Below are 26,446 nucleotides of genomic sequence, written 5' to 3'. Positions count from 1 at the left end.
GGGCTTTTTTTGGGTTGGATCCTTATTAGACTTGGCTTTTATAATTCCTGGAGGCTTTGGGGTGTATAGAGTGAACACACATCAACACCTTCCTCCCTGATAAACAGAGATCAGTTCATGGTGCCAGGCAAAGACGTGTACATTGGATATTGTCTGTAGCTAGGAAATTGTTTGCCTGGCTCTGAATTCTCCCCAGGTCTGGCATTCTGCTCTGCTGGGCTTTCCCTGCAGACATCCAGAGCAGTCCCAGAGGGCAGCAGAGCCATCAGGCCACCGATGGCCGGGCCACACTGTCACCCCAAGGCTTGGCTGAAAACACAGACTGGAGCTGGTCTGTGGGTGCTCACCTTGGCTCACCTGAGAGGGATCAGGCAGGGCTTTGTTAAATCACCCCTTTCTCCCCAGCTTTAGGGCAGGAGGGTGTCCCAGCACAGCCACAGTGCCCAGTGCCAGCTGAAGGGGTGACTGCTGCTGCCTTCCCCTTCTGGGGGAGAACTAAACCAGAACAGCTCTCAGCAAAACAAAAGTGATCTTGGCAAGTCAAACAGTTCATTTCAAACCTGTCTGTGATACCTGCATTTCTATAGCAACAAAAATAGGAGGTTTTGCTTACAAACAGTGTCTTGTACATCTAAGAATAGCCACATTTCCACAAAGTTCTTAAAAAAGACACAAATGCTAGTTTGGATATTAAGATTATTATATTTAATCTTTCTTGTTTGTAAAACAAGACATAAATTTGTGTATAGATATAACATATATTTTTTTTATTTATATATAATATATACAGACAATAAAAAAATTTTCCTCTGTATTAGACTGAGAGATTTATGGAGGAATGATATAGGCATAACGGGGAGCTTTGAAGAAACTCAGAGTTTCATACTAGGTAATTCCCAGGGAAAAGGAAAACACCCTGTCAGCCTTCAGCACTGTAACAGGCCTTGCCCATCATGGACTGAAGTCCCAATTGGCTCTTCCACTGGATATTTGCTACATGGTTCTTGAAGTCAGGAGGCTGTGCCCACAGCAGGATGCTCTGTGCCTTGCTGACAGCCACGGGCCAGGGGAGGTTATTGCACTCCGAGGATGCAGTGTTAAAAGCACATTTGTGCATTTCCATAGCTCCTATGGAAGAACGAGACATTTCCAATGTGCATATTTATCAAAAATCATAGAGATGGGAAGTGACTGCTCATCCCCAAGGGCTGGGCCGAGCTGCCTGGCTTGGACAGCTGCCCTCACCCCCTGAGGCCAGGGCTGTGACCAGGGCTGTGCCCTCCTGCCTGGCCAGAGGGCTGTGACACGGACAGGCACGGGATCCCGGCGGGACACGTGAGCTGCAGTGGGTGGCAGGGGGAGGGCAATGCCATGTGTGACCTTGCATTTCTCTCCTTGCTCTCTTTTGGAGGGTGGGTGGCTGCAGGGAAACACCAGTTAAGGCTGTCTCGTTGATTATGTCTATTACTGGACTGGGAGGAGGAGCAGGAGGGGAACCTTGGGGTGGGGAGGAACACAATTAGGAATCATTTTACCATTCACCTAGGAGTGAAAACAAAAACCCCAAAACAATCAAAAATCCCCAACTCCAAGTAAATAGCCACCTCAGAGAACTAAATAATGCTTCTTATGGCAGTCAGCCTGGTGAAGACAGAAGAAGAACCCCAACACCCTGGCAAGGAGGACAGCCCCTGCCTGGCTCACAGTCAGAGCTGATCCGGGGCTCTTCTCTGATGGTCACAGTGAAAAGAAATAGGAGAGGGTTTGGGCTGAGCCTTGGGGGCATGAACCTAACCTCTGGAGAATGGTTTGGAAGTGGTCTCCCCACAGCTACCAGCCCACCTTCTGGCTTGCAGTGGTCAAAGATCAATCAGTCTGGGTTCCTTGCAGGGTCTCCAGCATGGATTCAGCCATCCAGAAGAGGAACACAGAATTGCTTTGGTTGGAAAAGACCTCTAAGATTATTGAGTCCAACCATTCCCCCCAGCACTGCCAAGGGCATCACTAAACCATGTCCCCAAATGGCACAACTAAAGTGACTCCACCACTTCCCTAGGCAGCCTGTTCCAAAACCTGACCACCATCAGTGAAGAAATTTTTCTTACATCCAATCAAACCTCCCCAGGCACAACATGAAGCCCTTTCCTCTCATCCTGTCTCTTGCTACCTGGGGGAAGAGACCTATCCCCACCTGGCTGCTCCCTCCTGTCAGGAGCTGGGCAGAGCCAGAAGGTCCCCCCTGAGCCTTCTTTTCTCCAGGCTGAGCCCCTTTCCCAGCTCCCTCAGCTGCTCCTCCTCAGACCTGTGCTCCAGACCCTTCCCCAGGTCCATTCCCTTCTCTGGACACGCTCCAGCCCCTCAGTGTCTGTCTTGTTGTGACGGGCCCAATGCTGGACACAGGATTTGAGGAGTGGCCTCAGCAGTGCCCAGGCAGGGGACAGTCACTGTCCTGGTCCTGCTGGCCCCACCGTGGCTGGGACAGGCCAGGTGCCATTGGCCTCTGGCACACCTGGCTCCTGTTGAGCTGCTGCTGAGCAGCTCCCCCAGGGCCTTTCCCACCAGGCCCTTTCCAGCCCCTCTGCCCCAGCCTGGAGCTGCAGGGCGTTGTTGTGACCCAGGGCAGGACCTGGCTGGCCCTCAGCCCATGGAGCCAGCCCGGCCAGATCCCTCTGCAGAGCCTTCCTGCCCTGCAGCACAGCACTGCCACCCAAACTGGTGTCACCTGCAGACTGACTGGGGGTGTCCTCCAAAGGTACTAAACAGGACAGGCCCCAGCACTGAGCCCTGGGGAACAATGCTGGTGATGGCCCCAGCTGGGTTTAACTCCATTCCCCACCACTCTCTGGGGCCCCTCCATCCATCCATCCATCCATCCATCCATCCATCCATCCATCCATCCATCCATCCATCCATCCATCCATCCATCCATCATTTCTCCAGGAGAATGCTGAAGAACACAGTGAAGAACACAGTGTTAGATTTTTTACTAAAATCCACAGCCTTTCCCTCACCCACAGAGAGTCACCCTGTCATAGAAGGAGGCCAGGCTGCTCAAGCAGCACCTGCCTTTCCCCTGTGCTGGCTGGGCCTGATCCCCTTGTCCTGTGTGTGCCATGGCATGGCACTCAAGATCATCTGCTCCGTGACCTTCTCAGCACTGAGGTCGGACTGACAGTCCTGTAGTTCTCTGGATTGTCCCCCCTTGCAGGCACTGAGCCCTTGCCTGTGGCACAGGCAGTGCCTGTGCTCAGGACTAGAGCACTGGGGCTGTGAGAGCAGAGCCCAGTAGGGTGCCCCAGCTCTGTGCCAGCGTGATGGCAACCTGCCATAACCTGCTAGGACTGCTTGCCAAGCCCTAGCACAGCAGCAGGGGCTTGCACCCCAGAGATCCCTTCTGCTGCTAATTACATTGTGTTTGTGGGCCAGGAAGATCCTGGAAGCAGAAGAGTTGTTTACGTGGCGAGACATTGGTTTGGCCCCAGAGTGCCCAAGTGGAGCCAGGAGATCTCAGCTCAGCTCCTGATAGCTCACTGGCCCACCACAAACTGTGACAGAGGTCTGCAGGAGCGAGGCCCAGAACCCCATGGAACCAAACTGGTGTGGAGATGGGGTGCCTGTACCTCCCAAGTACTGTCACCAACGAGCCAGTGTGGGACAACAAGCAGAGAAGCTGCTTGAGCCCCTGGACCAGCAGATTGCACAGCTTGTGACAGGGCACAGATTCACCCTTCAAACCCATCACCAACACAACCATGCATTCTGCAGAGATCAAAGAGTGTCTTGGCTACCGCAGACCCCGGTCAGCGTGGGCCTGCAGGCATCGCATCCTCAGCAGACCTGTGAGATGTGAGAGCACGGCCTGGCACACTCTGCCTCCTTGGTCTTCACAGCTGGCTTTACTTATTGATCAGCGTCTTCAGGGAGCGTGTCAGGGTGCTCATGACCGTGGCCACCGTGGCTGACTGGCGGGCGAGCTGCTCCACAGTCTGCTGGTGGCTCAGCGTCCTGGCCGTGGACTCCTCGGCAGCCTTCAGGAGGAAGGTGTAGTTTCTCACCACCTCCTCCACCTTGGTCAGCAGCTCTTGGCGCTGGGACTCGGAGCGCACAACGTACACCAGCCTCACAAAGGTCTCGATGAGGCTGCTTAGCACCTGGAAGCTGCTCGTGATGGCCGAGAGCATGTGGGTGGGACTCTTGTCGACGGCGGCCACGCGGCGGCAGGACGCCCGGAACTCCTTGAACTTGAGCGCCAGCTCCTGCTTGTACTCAGCCAGCTGGGAGATGTAGGGTTTGCAGTCCCGCACCTCGGGGCTCAGCACACACTGCCTCAGGATGGTCAGGAGCTCGTTGGTGTCCAGCTGCACCTGCAGAAACCCGTTGGGGAAGCTGTAGGCATGGCCTCGAAGGGTGTTGATCTTTGCCAAGCTCCCCTCAAAACTGGAGGTCCTTAAATCTATCTCCTGGGTCTGGCTCTCATTGGGACTGCTGCAGGCTGTCGCGTCCAGGACCTGAAGAGTCCTGCTCATGACTGGGACCATCTGATTGTCCAGCTTCATTCCCGGGAGTATCTGCATGGGGATGGAATAGGACAGCTCATCCTTCTCGCTCCCGTCATCTGCCACATCGCATTTCCTGTAGTAGAAGCAGTACCGGATGGAGCAGCACTTCTCATCCTCCATGTCTTCATCCCGCAGCTCAGCAGGACTCGGGTACATCTCCTCCTGGACAGAGAACACTGCTGAACCCTTCTGGCTCTTTTTGTCCTGTGCTATCTGGACGTAGGAGGGGTCAGCCACTCCAGAGGCTTCCTGGATTTTGCTCTTCAGAACAGGACAGAGGATGCTGGGCTCAGGCTCTTTCTGGGGGCCTTTCTGCTTGGTTGTGTAGATGTTCTGGTAGACATCAGAGGACAGGGATGTCCTTTCAGTCTTATCTATTTCACTGACACTGTAGCGACGTAAGAGCTTCCTGTAGTGGGGCGCACCCATGCACTCCCCCCGGGAGGTGCACGTTGTCAGACAGGACATGCCGTTCTCTGGGTCTGACCGGTTGTCTCGGGACTCCAAACTTGTGGATCGGATCCGTTTGCCTTTGGAAGGGCTGCTCATGCTGGTCAGCCTTATGGCTTCCACCTGCTTCTGCTCATCTGCAGCTTTATCCCTGCCTCGCCTCTCCAGTTCTGGCACCACCAGCTGGTTGGGGGGTGGCCTCATTCCCCTGCAAATCCGCTTGCAGTCGCAGCTGCGCCTTTGCTCCCTGGACATCCCTGGGACTTTCTGCACAGGACTGCTCCTCAGCTGGCAGCTGCAGCGCCCAGGGGCAGGTGGGTGCAGATACTCCTGTGGTGGGAGGTCACCTTTGCTCTTTGGCTTGAGCAGCTCTTCAAGGAACTCCAGCTCGTACTGCTTCACCTTCTGCAGCTGGGCCTGCCGCTCGTCCGTCTCCTTTTTCAGCCGGGTGGGAAATGTTGCAGAGAACAGGTTCCTAAGCCTGAAGGGAGCTTTTGGGGCTTTGGGTTTAGCTGGAACATCAGCATCTTGCTGGGTTACCTCCAGGACTTTCTCTACTTTTTTGGAAGGCACAGTGCTAATCTGCAGGCTCTCAGATCTGGGCACCAGCTGGATTGGCCCTTTGGCTTCCTCACTGGTGCTCCTGAAAGTGCTACCAGGTGATGGAGAGTGCACATTGCTGCTCTCAGCTTTTAAGATTTTGGCCGAGCTTTCCTGTTGTATTTTCTGTCCTTGGTTTGAAGGAGCTGAGTGTTTCTGCAAGATGAGGCTTGTGGCTTCCCCACCTGCCTTCTGACCTGTCTCTCCACTCACAGCTTTTCCTGCAGCATCTCTACTCACTTTTTGCTGGTAGCTTTTAGAGGCAAAAGTCTTACTGGGCATCATTTCCTCGCCTGCTGAGGTGAGGTGGAAAGCTTCAGCCTGACTGCCAGGAGCTTCCTTAGGACTTGGAGAAACTTCACAGTGCTGCTGTGGAGAGACCTGCTGCTGCTGCTGCTGCTGACAGTTACACAATGTCTCTGCAGTTTGTGGACCTCCTTTAAGTGTCAAGGACTTGCTGCTGGTACCATTCATGTTCTGGTCTTCTTTTAAGGCTGATACCACTTGGGGAGCTGAGGCTTTTGCATTTGCCACCTGCTGCAGAGCAGCTGAAACGATGGCTGAAGTTACACTGCTCTTCTGGTCCAGAAGCAGCTTGGAGCTTGGCTGCACCTCTTTGGGCATCTTCTCTTGTAGATCCTGTGCCTGCTCCCTGCTCGGGGCTGCTGTGGCATGCAGAGATACCTCAGAGGCAGCTTTTGTGTGACCTGCAGCTTTGCACTCAGAGCTTGGCGCGGCAGCCCCCTTGCTCTGCTCACTGAGCTGGGGGCTCAGCCCTGGCTGGGCAGCCGAGGTGCAGCTCTGCTCCCTGGGCTGCTGCTCCTGCTTGCTCTTGCAGTTGGTAAGGCTGGGACTTTGGGTGGAGAAGGCTGGCTTCAGTGAGGGGTCCTGGCGGCTCAGGGGGTAGGGAGAGGTGAGAACAGCCTGGGCAGCACAGCTCTGGATTCGGAAAGGCAAGTCCTTCCTGGCCAGGAGGTTTTCTTTGTTGATGTGTTGGGTGAGGAAGTAGGCTGCATTCTGGTGCTGCTTCATGGCAGAGACCATCTCCGAGACATCGGTCAGCTCTGAGGAGTTTGTCTCGTGGCCAGAGTCCAAGGATGACTCAGGAGTGATGGCAGCCAGGACAATAAGACCTGAGGAGGGACACAAAGAAAACCCCACAACAACCCTCACACCACAGTGCTGTGTGGAGGAGAGGGGAACTCCTTGTGGCAGGAGGCTCCCAGGAATGCAGGGCACATTGGAGAAACTTCTGTGACTTCTCACAACTAAGAGTTAAGGCTTGTAAGGGAAATCACTTGGTCAGCATTGAGCTGGCTTGATAGCTCAATTCAGCAAGAGCTTCTGGCCCAGGAAAAGATCCTGTGAAGCTTTCCATTGTTGGTGGTAGCAGAGCTATAGGGATGTGTCTGGCACAAGAAGGAAAACTGGGCAACAGGTGCTCTGCTACAGTGAGTAGGGCAACCAAGGTGGGAAGAGGGACAAAGGATTGTGCTGCCAGCAGGCTGGTCCCAGAGTCACCCATCTGGCAGCAGGTTTGCCTTGTGAAGGGCTCACACACTGCAAAACCTGGGTGGGAACTGGCAGAGACCGATGGCCAAAGGTCCCAGCTGAGGGGGTCACAGAGGGGAGGAACTCAGAGTGCTGGCTGGTTAGGGACCCGCCCCAGCATCGTGGCATATGGCAGATTTGGGACAAACCAAGAGACTCCTTCAGCCTCTGCCAGGGAGAGGAGTCCCACCTCAGCTTCTCAGAAATCTTCTGAGCAGCAGCTTGGCTGCTCCTGCTACAGCCTGCTGCCACAATCTAGTTTTTACTAGAAGCTCCTTCAAAGTCACTTATAGGATAGGGGGAGACTACAGGGAAGGATGTACAGTAGGAAAGAAAGGCTATAGGGCAAAAGGGGAGTCACAGCCACTAAAATACCTGCTGTCTGCTGTGGTGGGGGATGTGGGCAATCCTCTGAAGCAGCCAGGGCTTCCAGCGCCTGCAGGGTGGACACCAGGGCATCGTCCAGCTCCTGGGCGTGGTCTCGGACGGTCCGTGGCTGCACGCTGTCGATCAGGGTGACCGGGATCTCGTCGTAGAGGATGCCACAGAGGTGCCGGCCCTGCTCCTGGCTCTGGGCAGCTGCCCGGCGCTTGGGGTCGTCCTCGTCGGAGCTGTTGTCTCGGAAGCCAGGAGGGGGAGCGGCGATGGCGGGGAGCAGGGATGTTGTCTCGTCTTCTTCCTCGTCATTCCCGGGAGGGGGAAGCGACATCAAGTCCACGGTGGTGTCGCGGGTGCTGCCGGGCTTGCCCGCCGTGCCCGAGGCCAGCCGGCTCCTGATCTTGGCTTGGCAGGACTCGCAGTACAGGTGGGCGCTGTCGCTGCGCAGGTGCGTGTCTATGGTGTGTGCCCTGGCCCTGCTGCCCTGCCTCTCCTGCTCAAGGCCAGCCGGGTCGAACTCCTTGGCTGCCCCGTTGTAGCCTTGGCCAGAGCTTTTGGAAGTGGGGTCAGATTTGGTCCTGGGACGAGTTTCCTCAAAAAAGATCAGGTTTTCATTGATATCCGTGGCGCTCTCCCTCTCCTTCCTCTGCTCTCGCATGTGCAGGTAGCAGAAGCGGATGAGCTCCGAGTCCCTGCTGGCAGCAGCCCCGGCTGCTCCGGGGACAGTGGCAGAGCCACCCACCAGCCCATTCTCCTTCTTTCCCAGGTGCCCTGCCGTGGCAGGCCGCTGGAAGTTGTGTGCGTTGATGTAATCTAAACCAAAACCACAACAGGCACGTTAGCAGCAGCACCCAGTGAGGGGAAAACAGCTGGGGAAGCTCCTGCCCACCCTGGAGAAACATCCCTGTGCTCTCTGCCCTCCAGGGGGACACCCACGCTCCCTGCAGCACAGCCAGGCCACCTGGATGGCCTTTGGAAAACCTGCTGGGCCTGGCTGCCAGGAATGAGGGTAGGAGAAATGTCCTGCACCACAGAAGGAGTTGGAAGGGACATTTCAAGGCCATCTGGTGCAATCCCCCTGCAGTGAGCAGGGACACCAACTAGATTGGGTTGCTCAGAGCCATGTCCAACATTGAAGGAAACCTTGAATGTTCCTGTGCCTACACCTCACCACCCTCATCAGAAAACCCTTCCTCCTTGTATCTAATCTGAATCTACTCTCTTTCAATTTAAAACCACTGCCCCTTGTCCTATAGCTACAAGCCCTATTAAAAAGCCTCCCTGAAGCCTTCTCTTCTCAAGACTAAAACCTCCAACTCTCTCACCTAGGAGAGGTGCTCCAGCACTCTGATCATCTTCATGGCCTCCTCTGGACTCGCTCCAAGAGCTCCATGTCCTTCCTGTGCTGGGGACCCCAGAGCTGGAGGCAGCACTGCAGGTGGGGTCTGACCAGAGTGGAGCAGAGGGGCAGAATCCCCTCCCTTGACCTGCTGGTCATGCTGCTTTTTGGGCAGCCCAGGACACTCTTGGCTTTCTGGGCTGTGAGTGCACAAGGCTGGGTCCTGTCCAGCCTCTCATCCCTCAGCATCCCCCAGTCCTCCTCTGCAGGGCTGCTCTCCATCTGTTCATCCCCCATCCTGGATCAATACTGGGGGTGCCCTGCCCCAGGTACAGCACTTCGTACTTGGCCTTGTTGAACCTCATGAGATTCCCACTGGAGCTTGTCCAGGTCCCTGTGGATGTCATCCATCCTTCAGGACTTCAACCAAACCACCTCAGCTTGGTGTCATCTGCAAACTTGCTGAGGGTGCTCTCAATCCACTGTGTCCTTGATGAGCACATGAAACAGTTCTGGTCCCAGGACAGGTCCCTGAGCTCGATCCCTCTGCTGGGGGCAGGGTGAGCAGAGCCAGAGGAGGGCTGGCCAGCACAGCTGGCCCTGGGCACAGGGATGTGGGTGCTCATCACTGACCCACCAGCTGTGTCCAGAGGGCAGCAGGAGCAGCCCAGCTGCTCCAACAAGGAGCTCCAGCCTCAGCCTGCCAGCTCACATGTAATATGGCAAGAAGGAATTGTTGCCATTTTTGGGTAATGTTGGCCACACCAAGCACTGTTCATCAGGAGACTACTAAAAGTGGAGTAATATTGCCTTTTGGGGAGACATCCACTGTAGTTTGGCTGTGTTCCAGTGACAGGAACAGCCCCTTGTCCCTCACTGCCTGTGATCCATGTGCTATTTCTATCAGGCTGACAGCTACTGGATCAGGCTGGCTATAACAGAGCCTGCTGCTCTTGCTGTTAAGCATCTCCCAGTGACAGCCTCCCCTTGTTCCCTTGTGCGGGGAAAGTGCTGAAATAATACTTGAATTTCTGGCCAGAGGTCCATCCCTCAGGAGGGGAATCTGTCTGCATTGCAGGTTGGATTGTGCAGCTGTGCTGAGAGCCAGGGGATGCAGGTTCTGTCTGACCAAGGGGAAATTAAATCAAATAAATCCTAATTAAATTCATTAGCTCGACAAATTGGACAATTTGTCTCCCCAAACACATGTTTGTATTATACTGTTCATCACCTGCAATGCTAAAATCCCAATAAAAATAAAATCTCTTTGATGCCTGGCCATGGCAGCGCTCAGAAATGACAGCTGGGAGAGGGAGCACAAGGCTGCCAGAGCTGTGTGGGCTCTAGGAGGGTGGCAAAGGATGAGGCAGAGGCTTCCTGGCTGCCCATGCCAAGCCAAGGCCTGCTGCTGAATGGGGCCAAACCCCAGAAATCCAAAATCCAGCTGCTGCATGCTCAGGAAGGAGAGAACTGCCTGACAAGGAGCTGAGAGAGCAGCTAAGGGCACAGAGCTGGTGATGGCTGAGGGTGAGAGTGGGGAGAAGAAGGGACAGGGAGCTGAATCACCTGGGTAGCTCCAGCAGGGCACAGTGGAGGGCAAGGCTCTGGCATATTGGCTCCACAGGGAAATGCAGAGATGGATCTCACTGACAACACTCAGACAGCATGTGCATTTCTAAAAATGTCTGCTGTTCAGCAGGAGGCTCTAATGGGCCTCAGGGAAGATGGATGTGCTCCTCTTCTAGGTAAAAGCATGGGCCAAGGCTTGATTTTTACATTTAAGATTCTGGCACAGTCTGCCTGCAGCCTGGGAAGTCTGGACTAACTTAATTCATCCCAGTGGGGCTCTCTCCTGCAAGGATGTGCTAATGATCAGCATCCCTGCTCCCTGCGATCCACCCAGCTCTGACAGCTCAGCCTGCAGCCCTGAGGAGAGCAGAATGTGAGCAGACTGTTTGCCCAACACACCCTAAACCCACTCCTGCTGAAGGGTGGCTGGGCTGAGTGCCCTGGGTCTGCAAGGGACCTGCTCCACTCCATGGGTCACAGAGGTTTTCAGTGCACCCAGGAGCATGGGCCAGGCCACCCAGAGAGGGCTGGCACAGACCCACTGCTGTCCTACCACGCTGTGAGTCCCTCTCACACTCACTCCCACCCCTGCAGGGTTACACTGGTTATTTGAGACTATCAAGAGCAGGGCAAGACCTACAACTCTTTTTGGCAGAGGTTTGGATGAAGACCCTGAAGAGAAATCTCAGGAAAAAATTCTGGCTGTTGTCACAGTAGCTAGAATGTGGAAAACACCACCTGCACGTGCTGAGCCATCCCCAGAGAGGCCAGGAACTGTGGGTGCTGCCAGCCTCCTGCCAAGCCCATGGGTGTGGGGTGCTCTCCCCTTCTCTGACTCCCCACAGCCACGTGTCCCTGTGTCCCTGTGGCCCTGTGGCCCATGTCAGGGTGGCAGAAGCCAGGGAAGGAGCACTCTGATGGCAGCTAAACCAGCTCAGTTGCAAACATCCTCTGCTCACAGCAAAATGTGATTAAATCCATAGGGCAACCAGGGCAGACACAGTGAAGCTGTCAGTCAGGGGCACAGAGGAAGAAAGGAGAGGAAACTGCTTGTACTTACACCAAAATCACCTGCCAGGCCTGTTGTGGATTCACTGAGGTTGCTGCAGATGCTTTTCTGATCCCTCTTGTGAGTGTGTCCTCCCACAGGTGCCAAATCCATGCCTGGGTGCCTTCCTCAAAGGCACCAAGTGCTTTCCCAAGGACCCTCTGCACTCCTCCCACCTCCCCAAGCCAGGCCCATCTTGAGAAGGGAGGTTTGACACTGGCAGCTAAACTGAGCACTTGTCCCAGCCCTCTGGAGCTGCAGTGTCACTTGGGAGGTCTGGGAGTGACCTTGGGTTGGTATTTTGCCCATCTCCAGTCACTAAACCATATTTTATATTTCCTATACAAAATGTATTGGATGTGAACAGCAGCATGTGGTTCATGGTTGGCTCTTGTTTGAAATCACTCTTGAGAATCATTGCTCTTTTTGGAGGGTGACTCACACCTGCAATCCATCCTTAGGGGACAGCATTGGTGCCTGCTGGGACAGAAGCTCCTGCTGTGTCCAGAACAGCCTCCTCCTCCCTGAAAAGCTGGGACAGCCAAGCTGCATTCCTGATTTGGGAAATCAGCAGAGCAGCCACGCTCACAGGGCTGCCCCTGAGGCTCAGAGCCCCAGGCTGGGGGCAGCAGTGTCAGAGGCAGCAGGAATGCAGCCCCTGAGCTCACACACTCGGGTGGGAGCAGGATGCCAGCCAGGGAATGCACAGGCTGCTCTGTGAGCCCCAGCATGTGGCTGGCAGCCTTACAGGTCTCCTCTAATAGCACCTCCTGGAGCTGCTCCAGGAGCTGCCAGCACAGCTCATGGGGAGTGTTTAGGGCCTGAGCTGACACCACAAGGCATTTTGGCTGACCCAAAATGAGCACCTGTCTCCCTGCTCCTTATTTTCTGGTTAAATAAGGAGTCTGCTGCTTCTCCAGGTGGAGCTGTCAGAGAAAGCCTTTCCCTTCCTGATGCTGCAGAGTGCTGAGCACAGGGAGGGCAGGAGGCTGGGCAAGGGGCTGGCACAGAAAGCAGAGGCTGAAACGTACCTGCCTTGATAATCTGAGGTGGGGGTGGCTGGCTGGGGGCCCTGGACAGGATCATCTTCTTGGAGTCCACCAGGAGCCGGCAGTAGCCCGCGATGAGGCAGGCGAAGTTGGTGGCTTCAGGCCACTCCATCAGCAACACCAGGGGCTGCAAGGCAGGAGGGGCACAGAGAGTGAGGGCCCCTGGCTCAGCTGATGGGCACAGAGCTGCTCAGGGCTCTGCTGGGCCCTGCACTGGTGGAACTGGTGAGCTGCTGGTGCTGCCAGCACTGCCAGGTGAAACCAGCCAGCTGCACAGCCTGGCTCCAGCTCACCCAGCTGAGCACAGGAGAGTGCCTGGCTGCAGCTGTGACTCCTGCTTGCTCAGGGACCCACACCAATGTCCTTCGGATCCTTTGTGTGCATATCAGTGCTCTGAGCCCACCTGCAAGCACCTGTTCAACCATCAGGGCCTTGGGAGTCTCCAGAGCTGTCAGAACCCCTCTTTCATTGCAGGCACTGTGTTTCCCTGCCATAAATTAAAATATCTGCTTCCAGCAAGATGCCAAAAGGGCCAAACCCCATTACAGGTTCCCCCAGCTACCACTCTGAGACTGTGGATCTTATTTAAACCTAACCCTTTGGAAAATTAAATTTGTGCTTAGGAGCAGATGGTGCCTTCCCTTTTAGGAGAGCGTTTATTTGCATGCTAAAAAAGATCTTTGCTTGAAAGAGAAATAAAACTCAGACATGATCTGTGTGACACATATAACCCCACAGCACAATTAGCAGCAGACAGTGTGACTCCCAGTTCCCAGATTGTCCCAAGGAGAAGATCAGCTTGCCAGGGAAGCTTTTGGGAAGGGATTCACTGTTACCCACCCAGTGAGGTCCTGGGCACTGCTGGGAGCAGCCTGGGCAGAGCAGCCCCTGTCAGCACAGCTCACCTGGGAGGTCCTTGCTCCATCTGAGCCCCCAGCACTGCTCAGGACAGACCCATGAGATGGGAAAAATTGACAAGTGCCTTCAACAGTCATGGCAAATGCAGCTCCTGCCCTCACCCACCCCTTGCACAAAGCACCTCCAGGTACTGGGGATATCTGAGCCAGCTGGGGATGCTGAACTGCTGCTCTCTCAGGCTGCCTGTCCTGCCACACTCAGCCTCTTGCACACTGAGAGCCCTCCAGGACTCAGAACAACTCATTTACCACATTCAGGGAACACCAAGGCTGTTTTACAAAATGCTTGAGCCTACACAGTGTGAAAAGCATTTAAGCTATTTTGGTTTTCTTGTTTTATAACCACAAGAGGTTCCTGGTACCCACTGGCCAGTTTTGTGCTCTGCTTATTATTTTCTTCTGTAAGCCACCAAGCCAATTCTGGCACAGCAAGGCCCATCTCAGGTCAGTGTCATGCTCTGGACCATAAAGTGCAACAAATTTGGGTGTGAAGCCATCAACATGAGATCCCCAAGCCATGCCAGCCCCTGGCAGATTTCTCCCAGGGCCAGGGTAAAGAAGTTCCCTCTTTGGCTGCTGTGCAGGAAGATAAAGGGAAAGAAATAACTTGATGTGGAGGAGAAGCAGCCTGACAAGTGAACGTGCTCTGCTGAGAGGCTCTGCCCCTGCCTGCTTGACAAGGCTCTTTCTGAATCTTGGAAAATAAACCTGAGATGACACAGATCAAAGGGGAAGTACCAAACCAGAGAGAGAGAGGAGTGAAGAGGTTCTCAACATAGCTCAGAGGAGGCAGGCATGCAGTGGTGGGGGGTGACACCTCTTAGCCCAGCTCCAGTCTTGACATAAGTGATGAAAGGAAACCATGTGTTCTGTGTATGAAGCATCCTTAAAACAAGTGGCTTCTACACTGGGCTAAGCCCTCCTGGATTTTTCAAGCCATCTGTTGAATGAGGACATATTTGTGCATTTCTCCTGCTCTGCTCTGCAGGGTTTGGAGTGCCAGCAGCAAGGCAGGGAGCAAATCCCAGTGGGAGGGAGGCAGTGGCTGATGAACACCCACTGCTGGGAGATTAAACCAAGAGGCCAAGGTGGGCTGAGAGTCCCCCTCCAAAAGGAGAATCAGGGGATAGTTTCCACCATGTGTGAATCCCACCAGGGCACAGTGGCACAGGGCTGTGAACCTTCATTGCCCCCATGTCAGTGCTCACCCTGCAGCCCCAGGGCAGCCCCAGTGCCCCAGCTGGTGACCAGCATCTCCAGGACCCATTTCCATCTTTCCATATATCCCAGCTGGTGACCAGCATCTCCAGGACCCATTTCCATCTTTCCATATTTCCATCTTGGCTCAGCTGCCTCTGCCTCAGGATCCTCCCACCCATCCAGAGATGGGACTGCAGGTTCTTGCTGGCAGGACACAGCCCCTGGATCAGTCCTCATGAAGGGTGACAGGACTGGGATACAACAACCCTGACTGATGTTTCTGGACTACAAATGAAACACCAGGGTGCTGTGAGCTCCCTACCAGTTCTCCAAGCAAGTCCAGCCTCCAGAATGGCTTCCAGCAATAAATGCATGGCATGCAAGGCTTAACTGTGGCACTCTGCCTTGAAAAGGAGGAATCTTAAACCTGATTAATGTTACAGTTTGGAAAAGATTACTCTGATATACTGGCAGGGAAGCTGTGTGAGGTTTCTTCAATTGTCAAGCATTTAAATATTGTTATTGGGGATTAAATCACTTCAGGTGCAGCTTGGAGCCATTCAGCTGTGCTGTGGATGTGTCATCTCCCCACGGCCTGGGAGCCCACAGTGCCTGGGTGTTGTCCTGTTTTTTTAAGTTCTTCTAAGCCTTCTGATGTTTACATTTTCATAACAAACTTCCTCACACACTTTCTGTAAATAACTTATTGTTTTGCATTCCTTTATGGAGGAGGAGAAATTTGATGGATTGTTGGTTTGTCCAGTGTCATTGGAGAGGTGGCACTGTCACCCTCCAATTCACTGTCACTTTTGGAAATCTGTAAATGCTGGAGTCAGAAATTAAACTTTCCCTCTTTTTTACCTTGGAAAGTCCAGTGTCCACGTTGTTTTATTTCATGTCCTAGAGCAACACCTGGGTCTGTGTCCTGCTCATGGGTTAGGAGCTTTTACAAAGACGCTGATTGTTGCTTATAGGACATGAAAGAACACAAGCACACACCGCTGTTCTCAAGGTGAAGAAAAAAGGGCAGTTTATTTTCTCCAACATTTATAGTTTTCTAAGAGTGACAGTGGATTGGAGGGTGACAGTGCCACCTCTCCAATGACACTGGACAAACCAACAGTCCATCAACTTTCTCTTTCTCTATAAAGGAATGCAAAACAATGAGTTATTTACAGAAAGTGTGTGAGAAAGTTTGCTACAAGAATGTTAACATCAGAAGGCTTAGAAAATCTTAAAAATTCAAAGCAACAACTGATGGTGAGCAAAGCTACTGCAGTCAGGCTGTGCATCTCCCCTGGCCCTGCTGGCTCCTCTGCTGCTCACTGACAGAGTTCTGGCATAGGATCTCAGCCCTTGCCACATGGGGTTATGACTGATTCTCTTTCTTCCACACTATTAAGTAGTTTTGCTGAGATTGCAACAGCTCAGCTGCCTTTGGCATGTCCACCCTGCTGCCACATCCCCCTGAGAGTGGCCAGCAGATCTGGAAGTGATTTATGGGGTCAAGAGGCAAAGAGACAACATGATTGCAGCAGCCCTGTTCCCCTGGGACATGATTCCACAAAGAGGAGGTGCCAGGGCTGGCAGCTGTTAATAATGGAGGTGTTATTTTTAGGCATTGGCACCCTTGGCCACCCTGTTCCATGTGGGCAAAGCAAACGAGATCATTTGGAGACAGCCAGGCACAGGTGAGCTGAGCAAGTATTGACTTTGTGAGCAGGTGCACCAAGCACTTCCAGCTCAGGGTGCTGAGGGCTTTAGATGGCAAATTCAGGGCAGCTTTGTGGGGAGCTGCTCTAAATAAGAACAACCCTGAAGAACTGCAGTCTGTGCTTTGGGTTTCCTTGGCTTATGGCAAATGGGATTCACCTCCTTTCCCTTAGAAACATCCTGCAAGAGGCAGTGAGGGCTCCTGCCTGAGGTCAGGACTGCACAGGGCTGGGGTTCATTGTGTTTATTATCCCTGTGTATCTCCCTGCAGTTTTCTCAACTCGCTGCTCAATCTCAACCAAACCCAACAAAAAGGCAGCAACCTGGAGGAGCATGAATCTTCCTAAGTTCCCTAAACCCAGGGGTGCAGTAGGGCAGAGACTTGTGAGAGCAGCTGGAAGGCAGGGAGGGATGCAGCAGGGGCAAGAGCAGTGCTGTTCCCCTGAGCCCTGCTCAGCAGCACCATGGCCACAAGGTGCAGAGCCCTCTGTCCCAGCTGCTGATCAGGAGATGACGTTGATCACTGATGGGGAACAGCTTATTGTTCCAGACTGCAAGGCAAGGTGTATTCTATTACCATCTGTCTGGCAGCTGGCTTCTGTTCAGTGGGCAGTTTGCCTTATCTCTTCCACAATCACTCCTCCCTCTGGGGGACACCTGCTGATAACAGCTATTGAATGTCCCTGCATGGCTGATAAGAGCTGCAGCATCCCATTGGGAGATGGGATGAGCCCAGGGGGAGGAGCCAAGCATTCCTACCTGGATATAATCTGGAGATTCTGGAACACCAGCACAGCTTCTGCACTGGATTCCCCAGAGGAACAGCAGCTGCCTCTCCTTCCCCTGGATCTTCAGAGGCAGAATCCATCCTTCTCTACAGGATCCCTGCTCCAGCAGAGCCACCCCTGACACTGCAGGAGGGCTGAGCCACAATTCCAATGGCACTGCTGCCAGCACCCTGACCCACAGGGTGTCAGGCTGGGTTCTGACTCTGTCAGTGTTGGTTTAGTTTACTGCATTGTTTATCTTTTTATTTTCTTCCCTATTAAAGAACTGATATTTCCTGCTCCCATTTTTTTTTTTTTTTGCCTGAGAGCCCCTTAATTTAAAATTTATAGCAATTTGGAGGGAGGGGGGTTCATTTTCTCCATTTCAGGGAAGGCTCCTGCCTTCCTTAGCTGGCACCTGTCTTTCCAAACCAAGACACTTATCAACCTGGATAACCCCTGGCTGTCCTCCCACCAGGCTCCTCTGGCCTGCCTCATGCCCACCAGCCCATCCTCTTCCTCATTCTCACAGGCACAGTCTTCCTGCTCCAGCTCCTCAGCAGCCCCCAGGGCTCTGCTTCCTTGGGGGGGCAAAGCAGAAATGCCTGTCTGTGTTTTGTCAGCACAGCAGCACCTTTAGGATGAAAACTCCAAGTTTTACACAGAAGCAAACTTACTGGGATAATCCAACTGCTCTAAAGACTGGCCAAACATCAGATTCCCAGGTAAAGGTTCATCTCTGACCTGTAATGTGCCAACATGTAAGGGAGGAAATTTTCACAAGGATGCTCTTCCTAGATCTAAATGTGTAACACCAGCCTGAAATTACTGATGGTTTGATCTTTCATGCATAATGGTTTCCTAGATTTTCTAGGCCTCATGAGGGAAGGACACCTTTTCACTCAAAGTTTCCTGCTTGACAACCAGTGTCTCTGTGAAGTAAAACAAAATTGGTCTATACTGGATAGAAGAAATTACTTTTACATTAGCTTATTAATGATAAAGTGATTTTTCTATAATGCCCTGCTTTTAAATAAGATCTCAGTGTCCTTCTGGAGGGTATTTTCTTGCTCAAACAAAGGTCTGTAGGAAATTTTCTAGCCAGGGTTATGCTAGATGAATTTAACAGTCCTCATACTGAAATTAATTTATGACCCAATCTATTCATACTATAACCCCTAAGATGATATGCATTTCCTTTTAATCTCCCCCCTTTATCATGTACTTTGGGTCCTACCCTGCTTCCTTTAATGCACTGCAGCAGAAAGATGGGAGATGAATTTACATAATTTATGTTCCTTGGTTTACTTGAGGTGCACTGCCAAGTTTTTATTTAATAATACAGGCACCTGGGCCTAATGAGGCAGCAGTCAATTTTTCACTTCTACTTTGACCTTTCCTTCTCTCCCCTGCAGCATTATTAACTCAGCTCTATCAATACCAGGCTGCTTGTGACTAGGACCCCCATTTCCCACTTGCTGATCAATAAGGGCACTGCCTTGGTTAGACCTGCAGCTCTCCTTCCTTAGAGGGTTGCATTTTTTGGTTAGGTTTGGGGCTTTTTTTTTTTTTTTTTAATGAACAAAATCAAATTTGGCTTTACAGGCTTGGAAACCCATGCTCTCCACATGTTGTCTGCAGCTCCTGTTTCTGGCTGGCTCCTCTCCTGGGTGCCTGCAGGCAGAGCTCTGGGTTGTGCTGGAGCTGGGAAGTGCTGAGTTTTGCATCCCAGTGCAAAAAACCCATTCCTCTGCTTTTCATCCCATTCCCTTGCTTTATATTCCATTCCTCTGCTTTTCATCCCACTGCAAGCAGGGATCTGTGTCTGCCCCTCCCACCCAGGTACTGAGCCAAAGGAAATCTCAATCCCTCCCTCTCTCCCATGAGATGGTGATGGCCTTTCAGAATGGTTTCATGCAAATAAAGATTAATTCAGTGTAAGGAATCAGAGCTGCAGGCCCATTGTCACTCCAAAGCTCGCTCTTCTTGTAGGAGAAATCCCAGGGGCTTCAGTCCTGCAGGAGCAGGAGGAAGGTCAGCCTGGCCTGCCCTGGTGACTTTGATGTGGCTCCCCACTGTTTTCACACTGGGGTTTAGCAAACACAATCAGGTACTGGCCTCAGCAGCACAGCCCATCCCTGCTGTGATCAGCCCAGGGAGCACAGCCAGGCTTGGGGCTGGCTCAGAGGGCTCATCATCCATCACCTGTGAGAGGAAGGGGCTCCTTGGCTCCTTCCAGGAGGAGAGGAGAGGGCTGAACCCCAGCTGTGCATGGTGCTGTGTTTTCCATGGCAGGCTGGAAGCACACCCTAGGACACCAACAGCAGTACCCACATTCCAGGCACAGCAGCAGCAGCAGCCAGGGACCTTTCTGAATTAATTTTTCCTTTGGTTTCCTCTCTCAAGTCTTGATCTCAGCTTAAGCACCAGGCTGGCTGCAGGCCCTGCTGGGAGACCAAAGTCAATTACCCCAATGCCTTTGATTGAATTGTGCCTGGCCAGCAGCCAGTGCCACGGGCTCCTGCCCCAGAGCCCAGCACAGGGAACAGGGCACAGCCTGGGCCAGCTCCTCTGCTCCTCTGCAGAGCTTGCCCAGGCTCAGGTGATCCAGCTGTCCCCCAAGCACCTTCTGTCATTCACATTCAGAGTGCTTCAGCAGCCTTTTTCCCAATGTCAAGCCTGTTAATAACAAAAAGCCCAGCAGTGTGCAGCTGTGTAAATCAGAAAGGAGAAATGCTCCATTGGAAAAGCCATTTCAGAAAGAACAAACCCTCTGCTCCTGTGGGGGCTGTGAAGCTGCACAGCCAGGGGAGCCTGGAGCTGAGCAGCTCTCCCCACAGCTCCTGGAGCCTGGGGGAGCAGCCACCTCCCGTGCCCCCTCCAGGCTTGCCCGGGTGCCAGGCAGGAGCTGCTGGCATTGTCCTTCCTGGCAGGTACAGGAGGAATTTGCACTGCTGCCCCAGGGAGCTGCGTGCCTGCAGCTCCATTCTGAGCTGGCTCAGAAGCACTGGCCACTCTCAAATGCTGGTCCCAGCAGGAGGGGGAAGCCCCTGGGAGATGCAGAGCCCTCTAACCTGGCAAGGTGCACTTAATAAAGATTATATAAAATGCATAAAGATCACAGGAGACACCTTGTGCCACCTCCCTGCCCCCAGCACTGAGCTCCAGAATCAGGGCCCAGACACTGATTCCGAGGAGGAAGAACAGAGAAGCAACAGCCCCAGCAGAAAGGAGGCTTTGTCAGGTGAGAATGACCACTGGAACCTGCCAAATGACCACTGGAACCTGCCAAATGACCACCTGCACCACTGCAGTGCAGCTGGGGATGTGCAGTCCTGCCCCCAGCTGCAGGCTGAGAACTTTCTCAGCATTCCCAAGCAGAGCTGCTCAGTCCTTCCATGACTGATGAGACAAAACCTGCTCCTGTCCTCCCTGCAGCTCTCACAGATCTTGCAGGGAACAAAAATCCTTGGAATGAGCAGCAGAAGCCTGGAGGGTTCTGTTTTTCTGTCCCGAGGTTGTGTGGCTCCTCTCTGAGGGGTTCTATCAGCATCTGCCCCCCTCTTGCCACAGTGGCAAAAAGCAGAGGTTCCAGACCTGGGTTTGTATCCCTGGGCTGTTTTAAACAGAAATTGAAGGCCAGGATGGAAAAACTCCAAAACAAACCAATTAACTACACCTAGTGAATAATTCATAAGACAAACAGTGTTTCTTTTCCGCCCGAAATAAATGCAAATGGTTTATGATCTCCTCAAGCCTGTTTGTTACCTGAAAATCTCCCCCAGCTCCTTCCTGGCAGGTGAGTCTGGGCTGTTGTTGCAGCTCAGCAGCAGGTAAGGATGTCTGGACTGTGCTGGCTGGTTTGGTCAGGCAGTTCAGAACCCCCAGCTGGGGGCTGCTCCATGACCTGACCCTTTTTTTAACCCATTTTAGCTACACTTAGAAATTCAAGATGGTCTTTCTGCACAAAACCCTAAAGCATCATTGGCCATCTGTGTTTCCACAGTAACTCAGTGAGCACCTCCTACAGATTCAGGCTGGGAGCTGCCCCAGCACCAGCATCCTCTGACAGCAGCAGTGCAGGCATCAGGGTGAATAGCCCAGGGGGACATCCCCTCCTACACTGGAGCTCTGACAGGCTCCCAGGGGTGACATGGATTTGACAGGTCCCCAGAGCAGCCAGGACAACACTTTGAGCCCTCTAATGGTTTGCAACTCACAGCAGAAACTGATTGATTTGCAACCTGGGGCTTTAGCCAGTGACACGTTCAGTGCAATAGAATAATTGCAGAGAGCAGATTAGCAGATTACTGTGAGGTAATGATCTTTTTGCCCGCTTTTCTTAGCCTGCCTCATCCATCCCTGTCCTGTGTGGGATTAGCATATGCCTGGTTTTGGAGCAAACATTCTGCCTTTAAAACCCAGCCCTTCAGATAATGGCTAAATGAAGACAGATAACAGCAGCCCTGCCCTGACACTCTGCTGTTGAGCTGCTGGGATCCATAAATGGGGTGTTTGCTCCATTCCAGGCAGGCAGAGGGGCTTTTGGTGGCCAGAGGCAGCTGCCTGGAATTTCTCCTGGAGATAAAGGCACCGTGCATGTGGATGTGCTTGCAGGAAGGTGTGAGCTGCTTACTCCAGTGAGCCGGCTTTTCTCCAGCCTCTGGGGGGCTGGATAGCAGGGTCACAGGGGAAAGTCTGCTCCTGCAGCAGGAAAGGGCTGGAGGAGGCACAGAGTGGATTTCTGCAGCAGGGAATGGCTGTGGGGAGCAGCGCTGCAGGATCCGTGCACAAGTGCGTGGGAATTGCCACCTAATTTAGAGCAGATGGATGCCAGCACCACCCAAGCCTCCAGAGCATCTGTCCCTCCTGTGGCCAGCCTGTGCTGGGGGGCACAGTGCTCTCCTCCACACCAGGGAGGGGACAGCAGCACCCCAAGAGCTCAGTGCCATGGAGCTGGGTGACAATGGGGACAGCCACGCTCAGAGAGAGCACTCACAGTGAGCCACAGGAACAGGGGCATGAGCAGCCTGTTATTAATGCACTAATGGGGTCATTTTATACACACAAATCCCCCATTATTAATGCACTAATGGGGTCATTTTATACACACAAATCCCCCATTATTAATGCATTAATGGGGTGGTTTTATACACACAAGTCCAAGGGACGTGGGCAGCAGGAGGAAGCAGCAGGGCTGCTCGTGGTGCAGCCAATATCCCCTGGTTATTCCTGCTCTGTAAGGAGAAAATGGATGGATTCCTGCACTGCCCAGGCAGCTGGAGGGCTTTCAGCAGGGGAGGCTGAGGGCTTTGAAGGGTTGGGACAGGCACAGCAGGACACCCAGGATTGAACTGCACAACAACTGACCTCGGTGGGATGCAGAAGAGGGAATGTTAAAAATGTTACAGTTGACCAAATACCCACTGGATTAGGAATTCAAAGAAAGGGCTTTGTGGATGAGGCTGTGGAGGGGATGAGGATTAGCACAGCTCTGGCAGAGGCTCCTGGGGTGTTAGTGCAGGTGAGCAGAGCTGCTGGAGCAGGCACAGTGGCAGCAGGAAAACAGACTTGGAGGAATTAATGAGCTGGGTGGGAGAAAGTGCTAAAATCCACCAGGACAGGAGGCAGCAGGAGAATCCTAAACAAATCCACCATGATTACAGCTGTGAGACTACCACTGAAACAGTGCAAAGAGAGGGCTGCAGAGAGGGCTGAGGCTTGGACACCTTGCAGGAGTGAAACACAGAGACAGCTGGCAAAGCAGCTCAGCTTCATCAGTCTAGGGGAAAAGGGGTGAATGCTGGGGCAGGAGAGCTGACCCACAGCCAAAGGCTCAGAGGGTTTGTGCAGCAGCACCTCCCTGCCCCACAGAGCCCTGGCCCCACTGTGCCAGACACTCTGCCAAGTACTGCTCCTGACTGATTGACTCCAAACTCAATCCTCACTCTGTCCTCTTGAATTCAAGGTGGGAGGAGAGGAGAAGACTTGGCATTTATCAGTGAGATCTCTGCCTCTGCTGTCCTTCCCCAGGGGGCAAGGACACCGAGGATGCCCTGGGGACACACACAGCTGTGTGCCTTGAAGTCTGCCAGGGCCATGGCCCAGCTGTTAAAATCCTCAGCAAAGGCCAAGGCAAGATCTCCTTAGGATCTGGTGGCTGCTGCACCAGGCACCAAAGAAGGAAATAAAGATCTTGCTGTGCTGCTGACACTGTTCTTGGAGGGTTTGGGAGCCTTGAGGGGTGAGGAGGGGTGGCAGGGGCTGACCACAGGGATTGACCATCAGAACCAGCACTGCAGTACACAACCACAGCAGGAGATGGGGGATGACACCACAGGGTTCACCAGGGTGTGCCAAGGAGTGCTCTGGGGCTGAAGGGGGGATAACAGGGGCAGCTGGCAGGGTACCCAGGGGGTGGCTACTGGGCCAGGGACACACAGCCATCTGTGCTCACCCTGAGCCTGACACCTCCTTCCAGTCATTTCCACTTCATTCAACAATCCTGCCTGCCTTGACAAGTTCCACAAGTGCTACTAATGCATGAAACCCCCCAGTCCCCTGCAGCAGCTGCAGCCAGCCCAGCTATGGCCATGCACTGCTCCTCTCCAGCCCTGAGCACAGGTGAGGTGCTGTCCTGCCTCCAAAGGGTGCTGCTGCCTGCCTGGCCTGTGCCACCCCATCTGCCCAAGGATCCTGCTTGAACCATTAGCGAGGTGTTTGGGACATGGCCAGAAGGGCACCATGCCTGCCCTGTCACCCTGGGTCATGGCCAGAATGCCACCATGCTTCTCCTGTGGCCCTGGGTCATGGCCAGAATGCCACCATGCTTCTCCTGTGGCCCTGTGTCATGGCCAGAATGCCACCATGCCTGCCCTGTGAGCCTGGGTCATGGCCAGAATGCCACCATGCCTGCCCTGTGAGCCTGGGTCATGGCCAGAAGGGCACCATGCTTCTCCTGTGGCCCTGGGTCATGGCCAGAAGGGCCACCATGCCTCTCCTGTGAGCCTGGGTCATGGCCAGAATGCCACCATGCCTGCCCTGTGAGCCTGGGTCATGGCCAGAAGGGCACCATGCCTGCCCTGTGGCCCTCAGCAGCCATTCCTGTGTGGCACAAGCAGTCAGAGCAGCAGGGGAGATGCTGCAGACCCCGCTGTGAAGGGGTTTTGGAGTCTCTAGGAATCCCCAAGCAGGTTCTCCAGCACACAGCTGTGATGTGAATCCCCTCAAAGGCTGGCCCCAAAGCCCCAGCCTCATCTCCACAGCACCCATGCCTACCTTGGCATCCAGGATGCTGGTCTCCACCCGGGCCACGCCCTGGTTCTCCCTGAACAGCTGGATCTTGCTGACCTTGCTGAACTCTGACAGCACCGTGGTGAGGTTGGTTTTCAGGTCAATGACGTGGCTGATGCCGTGCCGGGGTCCCACCAGCAGGGTGGTGGCTGGCTGCTTCTCATCCTGCTGGCACATGGGGAGACAGACAGACAGACAGACAGGCAGGGTGAACAGACACACCCAGCGTGGCACAGCCTGCACATGGCTCTCTCCATGCAGCCCAGGCCTCAGTGCTGGCAGCCTGGTCAGCTCCAGGATGGCTTTGGTAGAGCAGTGGGTGAGGCTGGTGCCACCAACCTGCCCCCTGAGCCCCTTGGAGAGCTGGGAGTGGTGTGCAGGATGCCAGGGCTGTTTAAAAGTAAAGCTCTGAACTGAGTGTCCACATGAAATATTCAGGCTCACTGGTGTCACTACACTAAAGCAAGTGTGTTACAAATCTGTCTGATCTGACATTGCCTCTGAGAGAAGGAAGCAAAGGAGGGAGTGAATGGATTTCAGAAAAGAAGAAAGACCAAAGCTTGACTGGAAATAGGGATGTTTCTTGCTCTGGTCTAAAAGGATGCTTCAAGCCAGGTGTGGAGGGGAACAGGAGCTGGGCAGACCATTGCAGAGGAAAATAAGGGAATACTTTTTACCACTTCAACACAGTTCAACTCACAGGCTGGCTCAGAGGCATTGCTTTGGTGACAGAGATAAAAAAAAAATAAATGCTGTCTACTCAGGCAGCGTCAGGGGCAGGCTCTGAGTGCTCTGCCATGGCACCAAGCAGACACCACCAGGCTGTGCCTGCACTGATTTCCTGCAGGCAGCCCTTTGAGCTGTGGGGTGAGGGACAGAGCAGAGCAAAGGCTGCCAGAGATGGAACCCAGCAGGCAAAGCACAGGAAGCCAGGGAAGTGCTGAGACCACGGGTGGGGGTAAAGGGAGGGATGGCAGAGAGGTGACACCTACATGGGGACCTCTGGGTGGGAGGTGGAGTGAGAGGGATGAGGGGGGAGCCAGGTCCTGTTTGTGCTGGTGGCTTTCCTCCTGCTGAGGTGGTTGGGGTGAGCAGTGGAGATGAAGGATCACTGTGGCAGGGATCAGGCTGCAGCACCTGTGACAGGGCAGCAAGCCCAGCTGTGGGCAAGCAGGACCACAGTGGCCTTGGCCAGGAGCTGCCCTCTTCCAGGATGGATGGCAGGATGTGCCAGGCATGACTGAGCTACAAACACATGCCTGAAACTCCTCCAGCTTCACTGAGCAGGTCATGTTGCTGCCCCACAGGCTGGCAGGAACAGAGCAGCTCCTGACCCTGCAGATCTGGAAACCCAACCTGCTGACAGCAGAGCATCCAAGGCTTTCTGGGTGGGCTTGGAGCTCAGCAGGGCAGAGCAGGAGACTGAGGGGAGTGATTTCTGTGGGAGCCACGTGTCCCCACGGCACACTCAGGAGCAGGCACCCCCCAGCCCAGCCTGGGTTACCGTACCAGTCCCACTGTGTTGAAGAGAACCCCAGCGAAGGTGGGCAGCTCGTTCAGGATCCTCAGGTACTGCAGCTTTGCCTGGGCTGTGGAGACCTGCCAAAACACCACACAGCTGATCACTGTGAGCACAGCACAAGAGAGGCAGGAGGCTGGGGCAGAGCTGGGGCTCTCAGCTAGGGGGGCACAGCAAGCTGTCAGGCAGCTCTGGGCATGGCAGCGAGTCTGAGTCAGGGGTGAGGGGGTCTCCACTCCCCTGCCATCCTGGGCAGCTGTTGGGAGGAAACTCAGAGCAGGGCACAGCCAGGAAGGAGCCCCAGTGCTTGATGTATAACCCCCCTGAGATGCACAACCCACCCTCCCTCCCTCCCTGGGGAGCTGTGAAGGCTGCAGGGACCAAGGCAATGGCTCCAGAGCTTTCCAAGCCCAGAGCAGAGATAACAATGAGCTGGTGTGTGCCACTTCAGCCAAGCCTCAGCTGATCTCAGCCCTGATCCTCACTGCACTCCC

General features: G+C 53.8%; 1 protein-coding gene across 5 annotated transcripts in view; it reads right to left on the bottom strand.

Moving 5' to 3' along the window:
- Positions 1-682: 682 nt before the first annotated feature.
- Positions 683-26,446, bottom strand: part of FRMPD3 (FERM and PDZ domain containing 3) — a 65,863-nt gene continuing 40,099 nt past the window's right edge. For 3 of the 5 annotated variants that reach the window (XM_036402060.2, XM_036402059.2, XM_054516305.1), the window contains exons 11-15: positions 25,943-26,032; positions 24,419-24,601; positions 12,526-12,670; positions 7,536-8,351; positions 683-6,742 (exon numbers count right to left, since the gene is read on the bottom strand). In XM_036402060.2, the coding sequence (XP_036257953.1) occupies positions 3,897-6,742; positions 7,536-8,351; positions 12,526-12,670; positions 24,419-24,601; positions 25,943-26,032 (4,080 nt within the window). In that variant the 3' untranslated portion in view covers positions 683-3,896. The remainder of the gene's footprint in view (positions 6,743-7,535; positions 8,352-12,525; positions 12,671-24,418; positions 24,602-25,942; positions 26,033-26,446) is intronic. The other 2 variants (XM_036402061.2, XM_054516306.1) reach the window with 1 other exon arrangement.

The sequence above is a fragment of the Molothrus ater genome, chromosome 14, assembly GCF_012460135.2.
Source record: "Molothrus ater isolate BHLD 08-10-18 breed brown headed cowbird chromosome 14, BPBGC_Mater_1.1, whole genome shotgun sequence".
Lineage (NCBI taxonomy): Eukaryota > Metazoa > Chordata > Aves > Passeriformes > Icteridae > Molothrus > Molothrus ater.
The sequence above is the reverse complement of the archived record's forward strand: the minus strand, read 5'-3'. Positions and strand labels throughout refer to the sequence as shown.